Below are 9,564 nucleotides of genomic sequence, written 5' to 3'. Positions count from 1 at the left end.
CCTAGGGCTCTTGCAGTTGTAGATGTTACACCTGGGTGTCTCACAATTGTAGTGGTTACACCTGGTTACACCATTTAGAGTGCTGAGCGCAGCACTCTAAATAGCATATGAAATGGAAAAAACAAAACACAAAGTTTTCATGGAAGGGGATGCAAAGAGCCTGGCTAGCTAATACTAACCATGGTAGCATCTGATGATGGTAGCTGCTGACCCAGCCTAATTAATGGAAGGCTAAACTTTATGTGGCTAGTACTGTATGTGTAGCTATATATAGCATCATTATTAATTTGCTCCCCCCAAAACATGTTTTTTAGCTGTTTGCTTTCCATGCACCCACATGAGTTGATACGCCCGTTAATGTGAGTCATTGGTAACTGCAAATGTAGAGTGTGTTAAAGTGGGCATTGTGAAATAAGTGGGAGGATCACTATATGTATGGCAGCCCTTTCAGCTAATTGGTTGCCACTCAAGACCGTTTCGCTGTTTCTTTGTAGCTTTTTAGCTAAGCCTAACCCTTTTCCTAACCTTAACCTGCTGCTAGTGTTAGGATTTATGTTTATGCACTATAGCCTGCTACCATATTGTATGAAGATGAATATTGTTTTGTTACACACACACAAACAATACAGATGTATGTGTGTAAAGACTGACAACATTGAGTGACAGGCCATAAAAGCTGTGGTCAATCTGGAGAGGGGAGGGGTGCATATCTCTAGGCCAACCAGGGAGGTTAGAGCACTGATCAATACCAAATAAGGGACTGTTTGAGTGTAGAATCGGGGGAGACACAAAACGGATCTAATCTACCCAACAACCAGATGTGGACAGAGGAGAGCACTAAGGGACTTGGACAAGTCCGAGTGCCAGCAAAGGCGGAGCAAAGTTACTATGATAGGCCAACGGACGAGTTGGAACTAAAGCTGTCATAGTATAAGAACTGCTATTTGAGTACATTCCACAGTTCCCTGTTTTTACCCTGCGCGGTGATACAGCGAACCCGTATATACGAAAATTGCATTTGCCATTTATTGTTTGCGTTAATGAAACATAATTAAAGAAAGTTAGCAGACCTTGCTTTTTATTTATCCTGATACCGGATTTGTTACACGCAGCGCTCACACTAGGTTAGTTCTCCTAACTTTCCACTTTAATTCTCCTAACCTGCCACGTTACTTATTCTGACCTGCCACGTTGCTTTTGATAAGCAAACATTGACCGTTAGAGGAGTGATTTTCTTTTTCTCCTCAAGGTACTAGCTAGCTAGGCCAGTTGGTCCTGCGACCAAGTCAACGGTTGTCACTAGTTAGCACAGCCACAAAGTCGTAAAAATTCATGTAATCTAATATGTTGTTCTTAATTTAAGATTAGGGTAAAAAATCTGATTTTAGAAGATAAATTGTAGAAATAGGCGGGATTTAGCCATAATTATGATTTTGTTACTGTGGTAACTAGTGACGACACAAGTGGTCAACGGTCAGGTTGACCACCATAACATCAAGTATCGAGAGCAGCACTCAGCAGGCCGCAGGTGAGTCACGCAAGCAAGTGCAAGAATTTTGTTATGTCCAATTCGAGTCGGTAATGGGTATTTGAGCTCTTACTATGCGTAAATACATTGTCAATTAGCTAGCTACTTTACTACAATGTTGGGGAATTAGTTCGAGAGTCAACACTAAAAAGTTGTCTAACGCTAATATTAATTTAGCTATCTAGCTAAACAAAGGTTTTAGTAGGCCAAGCTACCTCTTAACATATTCCTCTCTTCCTACTGTAACGTTATATATATTATTTTATTAGATGGCTAGCTGACTTTACTTAAACCAAAATATTGATTACTGGGTTCATTTTATCATTGGGTGTAGCCTATTTTATTGCCTACCACCCCATAAAGTCATCTTCTAAATCATCCTTGCAGAGATGGACAGCACACAGGACGGACCGGATATTGTCACCAAACCCATCATAATTCTGGGCACTGCTACCAGAGACAGAAGGTTTCTGCACTGGGTAGGCCAAGTGCTGAAGCTGAAGTGGCTGAAGAACAAGAGCCAAGAAGTGTGTTACCAAGTAGAAATTCATATGGTTCATTAAGTTATTCTGACCTTTGACCAATAACATGACTGATGTTCACCCACCATCTATTTCTCAGGAGGTCAAAGTGATGATCGGGGAGCTGCTGCCCTCTTTCGCCTGTGGATGTGTGGAGAACAATGACTTTCTCTCCCTGCAGGAGATCCTGGAGAGGGTGAGGATTTCTTCGCCACACAGACACCTTACACATTGTCTGAGAAACTCCTCACGCTCTCCCCCCTTCTTCTCGCAGATGGATGTGAACTGTGGGGACTACGACGGCACCACCCCCCTCCACAAGGCCTGTGAGAAGGGCAGGCTGGATATGGTCAAGTACCTGATGGGTAAAGGAGCCAGCACCCAGCTCAAAGACCGCTTTGGATACACACCGCTTCACCTGGCCATCAAGAACAGGTGCAGTGTGAATAATTAGAGGATTTATTTTTGTGATATGAATACCAGCTGACTGACAAATAAGCGTACAATGGTGTCTGTCTGAAATCATTTGAAAGAGATGTTCCTGGAATGACTGAAAGGAATCCATAAATGTTTCCTTCCAGGCACTTTGACATCATTCGCATCCTGCGTCTGAAGGGAGCCCCTCTGTCTTTGGAGCTTGTGAGGATCGGGCTGGAGCTGATCAAGTGAGTCTACATCTTACCTAGCTAGACGTTTGGTCACAGCATATACATCTTGCTTATCTGTCAGTGTCTATAAGCAAACGAGTGTGTTGTGCTAATCCTTAAAGATGCACTATGCAGAAATCACTCTGTCAATTCCTGGTAGCAAATTTTTTTTCACCTAATTTCAGTTTGACAAAGCAAGTACAGCGTAGAGAATCGTACCATCTAAACTGCCTGTAAATATATTTTCCATGTGCAAAAATATTGTATTTCCAGCTGTTGTACAAAAAAGTAAAAGATGCAAAAACAAAAGTATAGAAATTGCACAGAACAGATCTTAGACTTGCTGACAATGAGATCTATAATTAGTTTCTTAATTGTCAGGTAGTTACATATTGCAGCTTGAAGATTGATTGGAAATGTTCACACTATCTAGTTTATTTTCAATTGTAGATTGTGGGTTGTTTTCAATTGTAGATTGTGGGTACATTTTGTGTTTTGACCAGGGTTGTCCAGAACAAGGACTACCAGCTGTTGCAAGCCTGGTACCTGTCTGGCGTGAACCTGGACCAGAGTGACTATAACGGCCGTACAGCACTGCACATTGCAGTCAGGCTGAGGGAGAGGACCATGGTGTCCAGGCTGCTGGAGTACGGAGCCACTCCTCTGGTACTGCCTAATCTGTAAATATGACACGGTGTGGCTGTTTATTACCAGTGACATGATAGCTGCAGTCCTGGGGCAGCATAATGACCTCCAGTTAGCACTCAAATTGTTAAGACCAATGTTCGCAATCCTTAGTTTAACTCCCCCGAAACCCTATTTGCACACTTCAGGAACGTGACATCTGGGGTTGGACTGCGGTGGATGAGGCCCAGCACAACAACCTGCCCAGCATCCTGAAGCTGTTCCACTCCTTCACTTAGCAGTTCCCCAAACAGGCCTACCTGCTGCACCTGGCCAACAGGATGATCTGACCACTTCCAGTGAACACCCCCCTCAGGAAAGTCATCCTTTTTAATCCAGCCAATAACCCTAGACAGAGTTCATTCAGTGTACATTGTTTAGGTCATACTTTCGGCAAAAGGTGTTATCGTACAATGCTTTGCCTATTGATAAAGGATTATACTAACAATCCCCTTAAGTGTTTTGTACCCAACAGCATGACACTTTTACAAAGGCTTTGTTATACACCATTTATTTAATTTTCTCCAGAGAATAACTTGTACAACTGGATCTGTCATTAGGGAATGTCATCATGGAAAGGGAAGGGAGGGACCAGTAAAACAAGACAACCCAGCTGAATAATTAACTGCTTTGTGTGCAGGTGACAAATTTCTCAAGGTTGTGTTGTGCTCCTTGCGTCTGCCGTGTTCTCTAGTTAGTAGACATAGTTGGCTGTGTGCAGGGACTGCATGGAAGCCTGGTCATCGCTGCTGACCGCTGTGTACTTTCCCTTGGAGGCCAAACCGTTGCTCTGAAATTGAAATTTGTGATTTAGTGAAAGTGGTTCCAGAATGAAGCTTTGAGAGAAAGGAGACAATTTGAAACTAATTCATTTTAAGTAAAGAGGCCACCATACAATAGCTTCTCAATGATATCCCTGTAGCCAGCACCTGTAAGTAAGTTGTCCACTCTACCCTAGAATAACCCCACCATCTTACCTTGGCTCTGGAGGTGAAAGCATCCTGCGCTGACTGCTTGTTAGCGGCCTTGCCTTTCCAGGCGGCGAGGGCGGAGGCCTGGAGCGCACGGCCGTAGGAGAAGGAGAGCTTCCAAGGCCGGTGGAGGGACGTCTGGTTCATGGCGTTGAGGTTTTGGGTGGCCTCCTCTTCGCTCTGACCTCCAGACAGGAAGGTGATGCCTGAGAGAGGGGTGGGTTTAAGCAATTTGGTGGCGAGTTCATTTTAGCGGCGAGTTCATTTTAGCGTCACCTGATCCTAACTAAATATACAAGTTTTACTCCTTCAAATCCACCTAACCCGGGCTCACCGGGCACGGCGGCAGGAACGGTGCGCCTCAGGGCAGTGACGGTGGCCATGCCAACCTCCTGGGGGGTGAACTTCTTGGGGCAGGAGTGTCCAGCAGTGACCATGTTAGGCTTCAACAGGGTGCCCTCCAGGTAGACGTGGTGGTCGTTCAGAGCCTTGTACGTGGCTGCCAGGACCTGGTGAGAAGGATGGTTTAGAGGCGTTTAGTTCAGCCATGTCAATTGGAGCGTGACTAAGATTTGGGGTGGTAAGTTTGTAATTTCGTGCTGTTAAAACAAGTGGAAGGGAGAGAAAATGACAACTGAGAAATGTGATTCAAATAACAGTTGGTGTTAACTGAAGGCCAACACAGATTTGAGAGTACAACAAGGTTATGAGCTCACCTTCTCAGTGACATACTGAGTGCGCAGCAGGTCATGGTCTCCGTCAGGCAAAATCTCTGGCTCCACGATGGGCACCAGGCCGTTCTGACGAGAGAAAGAGAATTAACATCACGTGTAGACACTTATGGAGACAAACCTTACCATTAAGGAATTTCTGGTCATTTGTTAGTTTTTGTGAAGTCAGGTAGAGCAGTAGTACTGTACATCTGACAGTTTCCCTCTGGGACATTAAAGTTCATCCTATCCTAGGGTACAGGGCCTATAGTTTTAGAAGGGAGAAGTTCTCATGGCATGCACACACCTGTTGGCAGATACTGGCGTATCTGGCGAGGACATTGGCATTCTCTGCGATGGCGAGGGCCGAGGGGCAGGCGTCGGAGATCTTGAGCACACACCTCCATTTGGCGAAGTCGCAACCGTCCTTCTTGTACTGAGCACAACGCTCCGAGAGTCCATCAAGACCTGATGAGAGAAGGATAATATTATACTGAACAAAAAATATAAAAAACGCAATATGCAACAATTTCCAAGATTTACAGTTCATAAGGAAATCAGTCAATTGAAAAATTCATTAGGCCCTAATCTATGGATTTCACCTGTTTGGGAATAAAGACATGCATCTGTTGATCACAGATGCCATAAAAAAAAGAATCTGGGGCGTGGATCAGAAAACCAGTCAGTATCTGGTGTGACAACGATTTGCCTCATGCAGCGGGACACATTCCGTCGCAGAGTTGAACAGGCTGTTGATTTTGGCCTGTGAAATGTCACACCTCTTCAATGGCTGTGCGAAGTTGCTGGATATTGGCGGGAACTGGAATACACGTCTTATATGCCGATCCAGAGCATCCCAAACATGCTCAATGGGTGACATGTCTGAGTATGCAGGCCATGGAAGAACTGGGACATTTTCAGCTTCCAGAAATGATGTACAGATCCTTGCGACATGGGGCTGAGCATTACCATGCTGAAACATGAGGTGATGGCGGCAGATAAAATGTCACAATGGGCCTCAGGATCTCATCCCGGTATCGCTGTGCATTCATTTTGCTATCAATATAATTGAATTGTGTTCGTTGTCCGTAGCTTATGCCTGCCCATACCCCCACTATTGGGTACACTGTTCATAACGTTGACATCAGCAAACCGCTCGCCCACACACATGGGTTGCAGTTGAGGCCGGTTGGACTTAATGCCAAATTCTCTAAAATGATGTTGGATGTACCTTTATGGTAGAGAAATTATCATTCAACTTTCTGGCAACAGCTCTGGTGGACATTCCTGGAGTCAGCATGCCAATTGCACACTCCCTTAACTTGAGGCATCTGTGGCATTGTGTTGTGAAAACTGCACATTTTAGAGTGGCCTTTTAATTTAACAAGGTGCACCTGTGTAATGAGCATGCCTTTTAATCAGCTTCTTGATATGCCACACCTGTCAGGTGGATGGATTATCTTGGCAAAGGAGAAATGCTCACTAACAGTGAAGTAAACTAAATTTGAGAAACAAGCTGTGTGTGTACAGAACATTTCTGAATCTTTCATTTCAGCTCATGAATCATGGGACCAACACTTTACATGGTCCATTTATATTTTTGTTCCGTCTTTCCTTTCATAGTCATGCAATGCATTTTACTGTTGACGGTTTGCAATCCATCATGTCAAACTGATTAAATGTGGTCTTGGGAGTTTTCAGAAACTGGTTTCAAAGTGTTTCAGATTTGACACAGGGCTTTGTTACTTAGAGTTGCAACAGAAATTAAGAGTGTAATCTTACCCTGTGTGGTAGTCTCTCCATCTGTTCCGTTCAGACCAGCTGTGCCTTTGTCCACCTAGAAAACAAATGTTCAAACTATAACCCCTTTCCCAGTAGTGTGCAATCCTTAGTGTCATTATATGACATCCAATCTTTGTAAGTGAAGCCAGTATAGCAGATACTCCAGTAATTACTTGTTGGATGGGCTTGTGTTCATAATTGTCTTCACTCAACCAGGGTTATCAGTAGACTATGGGAAGAGAGTCATTCATTACAACTGCAGCATAGCCTCAGGTCCTGTCTGAGTACTCTTGAAAATACATACTTCCTCCCTGTCCTGTTTTCACCAACCAAACTGTCCCAGATCAAGGATGGCATTCAAAAAGGGACCGGACGTTGCTGGTCTTCTCACCTTAATGCCGACCACAATGCCCTTGTCCTTGATGACCTGGGGGAAGAGGACGCCCTTGTCCGACATCTGGTACAGCGTCTCGTGGAAGAAGATGATTCCGCCAATGCAGCTGGGGTCAACTGCAGAGAACAGGAGGTCACGGAAAGTCCGACGGTTCTCCTCATTGTTCTCCACGTTTATCTTTTGCAGGCGCTTACCCATTGTGCCTAGTCAGAGAAATTATGGGGAAGAATGTAAGAATGACAGATACCTATAACTTCTTTCTCTAACACTCCCTTCAGATGGCCAACACTGTTACTTGCTGAGAAAATACAACAGCAGTTTCCCACCTCGCCAACTCCCCCCACTTATCCATGCCCAGCTTTGCCTCCTCACCTGTGGACTCGTCTGCTGCTAGGATGCCCTTCCCTGGAGCCACAATCCTCTGGGCAATGTCAGAGAGCTCCTTCTTCTGCTCTGGAGAAAGGGATGGGAACTGGGTAGTCATCCTGTGGAGAAGATTAAAGAGAACAGAATTCAATAAATTCAGTCCATTAACCTAAATCCAGTTATGTACGCTAGTTAGTTCTGGTGGTTGTTAACGTGTTGCATATTCTCAGACACTAACTGTACATCTACCACCAGGACCCTTCACCCTCCCCAACTCTGTCAATATTTGGCTTGTCTGCAGTTTGAACTTTAGTCTGAATGCTAATAAGTTACCTTCCCCCCTACCTAGGACAAATAGGTTCACAGTTCACTATAGAAGTCAGTCAAATCATTCACACCATAAAGATGGCAAAAAGCCATCAAATTTGATCAGATTCAGGAGGACTCAAAGTAAATATTTTTTAGAAGGTACACAATTGTGTGGCGCATTTCACGCCACATGAACGCCATGCATGCGCTCTCGAGTTACAGAAACTGTTTTCGATTAAACAAGTTAACATACCAACCTTGAAAAAAAAAAAATCTGCAAAAACGTGTACATTTGCCATAAAATATTTTGCTTACAACGCATAAAAATTTGACTAGAAGTGAAGAGCATAGGTTGCAGAGATCCGCATACCGCATGGAGCCTCAAACATTGCAAACATCCAAGATATTCTTGCAACATCGTTTTTTTTTAGAAGTAACCTTAATTCCATTGCAACATTTAAGAGCCTCTGTTTTAAGCGTTGTAGCCCAGAAACAGAAACGCATTTTGCCATTTATGAGCCTTTTCATAGATAAGCTAATCGTGAAAATGATGCAAGTATGAAGCTGAAAGTAAAACTTACTTAAATATGACAACGTTAACACCAATTGCAGAAAACGAATAGACAAATTGCCTCTCCTGCCTCCCAGTAATTCGGAATAATTGAGAAGAATAACGATTTTTCGAAACAAAGTGCTATTTATCAGACGGGTGACGAACGCTGAGTGATGTGGCACGGGCGTGCATCCCCACTGGAAATGCTATTGGTCGAGACAGGCGGGCGGGGGCGTTTTTGTGTATAATGCTTCTTTTGTGGACTTTGAGTTGTATCAGAACTTGAAAGTATTACTTCGAGTTAAAGGAGCATCGCTCTGCAAATCCTTTGTTATACATAGCAGCATGCGTTGAGTGCATGATGATGATGTGTGTGTGTGTTTGCCTGCAGAGAAATGCAGGTATTCCTTATTATCAAATCTAATTTTAATTGTCACATGCTTCATAAATATCAGGTGTAGACTAAGTGAAAAGCTTACTTATAGGCCCTTCCCAACAATGCAGAATACAATAATAAATACATATATAATAGAAGAAGAAAAAAATCACACAAGGAATAAATACACAATGAGCAATGATAGCTTGGCTATATTTTATTGGCTATATAATGTTTCTTTTCAGGTTTTCATACAGTCTTGTGTCTTTCCTGCTGTTGTGTATGTGTGTCTGTAGTCTGTTGGTATGTCTGTCTGTACATCTCTCAGTAATATGTCTGGATGTGTCTGGATATGTCGGTTTGTGAATGGGGTTATCATCTACAATAGATCGGTGTCAAATGACAGAATCCACATTATGAAATGAACATGTGAATGACTGCATCAGACAAATGTATTTGAACCCCGGGTATGAGGTAGGCAGGGTGGAAAACAAACGCACCAGCTATTACAAATCAAGCTTACACAAGATGGACCATGGAACCGCCAACAATAGTCTCACAAACACTCTGGGTCAGAGTCCGTTCCCATCATCCTCTCATTCACTGGAGAGAAAATGAATGAAAGTGTGTGTGAGAGAGTGAGAGCGAGAAACTACAAATGAGGCACAAACTTTATTTCTGTACTTTGATCTCCAAAACCAGACAATGCTGTTACAGTCGTTA

General features: G+C 43.5%; 2 protein-coding genes across 4 annotated transcripts; one reads left to right on the top strand and one right to left on the bottom strand.

The window, feature by feature from the left end:
- Positions 1–961: 961 nt before the first annotated feature.
- On the top strand, positions 962–3,828 carry LOC139581416 (L-asparaginase). 3 transcript variants are annotated; one of them, XM_071411162.1, is made up of 8 exons: positions 962–1,124; positions 1,453–1,528; positions 1,916–2,055; positions 2,150–2,245; positions 2,324–2,484; positions 2,631–2,714; positions 3,200–3,362; positions 3,530–3,828. In XM_071411162.1, exons 3-8 carry the CDS (start codon positions 1,918–1,920, stop codon positions 3,617–3,619), a joined length of 732 nt encoding a protein of 243 aa, XP_071267263.1. In that variant the 5' UTR covers positions 962–1,124; positions 1,453–1,528; positions 1,916–1,917; the 3' UTR covers positions 3,620–3,828. The 3 variants fall into 3 exon arrangements, with proteins under 3 accessions (XP_071267263.1, XP_071267262.1, XP_071267264.1); XM_071411161.1 differs by having other exon boundaries at positions 1,250–1,528; XM_071411163.1 differs by lacking the exon at positions 1,453–1,528.
- A 47-nt stretch (positions 3,829–3,875) lies between these two features.
- LOC139581415 (fructose-bisphosphate aldolase B-like) lies at positions 3,876–8,692 on the bottom strand. The gene is made up of 9 exons (XM_071411160.1): positions 8,494–8,692; positions 7,610–7,722; positions 7,235–7,440; positions 6,844–6,898; positions 5,369–5,529; positions 5,068–5,151; positions 4,686–4,860; positions 4,358–4,557; positions 3,876–4,170 (listed from the first exon to the last, which is right to left on the bottom strand). The coding sequence occupies exons 2-9, from the start codon at positions 7,719–7,721 to the stop codon at positions 4,075–4,077; spliced, it is 1,089 nt and encodes a 362-aa protein (XP_071267261.1). The 5' UTR covers position 7,722; positions 8,494–8,692; the 3' UTR covers positions 3,876–4,074.
- Between the last annotated feature and the right edge of the window lie 872 nt (positions 8,693–9,564).

Source organism: Salvelinus alpinus, chromosome 7 (genome assembly GCF_045679555.1).
Source record: "Salvelinus alpinus chromosome 7, SLU_Salpinus.1, whole genome shotgun sequence".
Classification (NCBI taxonomy): domain Eukaryota; kingdom Metazoa; phylum Chordata; class Actinopteri; order Salmoniformes; family Salmonidae; genus Salvelinus; species Salvelinus alpinus.
The sequence above is the reverse complement of the archived record's forward strand: the minus strand, read 5'-3'. Positions and strand labels throughout refer to the sequence as shown.

What these genes read in the sequence shown, in the direction of transcription:
- LOC139581415 (XM_071411160.1), bottom strand. Translation starts at nt 7,721, where the DNA reads ATGACTACCCAGTTCCCATCCCTTTCTCCAGAGCAGAAGAAGGAGCTC. An exon ending in CTCAGTATGTCACTGAGAAG is followed by an intron (nt 4,861 to 5,067) that starts GTGAGCTCATAA and finishes CCTTCTCACCAG; the next exon opens with GTCCTGGCAGCCACGTACAA. An exon ending in CTTTCACCTCCAGAGCCAAG is followed by an intron (nt 4,171 to 4,357) that starts GTAAGATGGTGG and finishes TTTCAATTTCAG; the next exon opens with AGCAACGGTTTGGCCTCCAA.
- LOC139581416 (XM_071411163.1), top strand. Translation starts at nt 1,918, where the DNA reads ATGGACAGCACACAGGACGGACCGGATATTGTCACCAAACCCATCATA. An exon ending in TGAAGAACAAGAGCCAAGAA is followed by an intron (nt 2,056 to 2,149) that starts GTGTGTTACCAA and finishes TCTATTTCTCAG; the next exon opens with GAGGTCAAAGTGATGATCGG. An exon ending in ATCGGGCTGGAGCTGATCAA is followed by an intron (nt 2,715 to 3,199) that starts GTGAGTCTACAT and finishes TGTTTTGACCAG; the next exon opens with GGTTGTCCAGAACAAGGACT.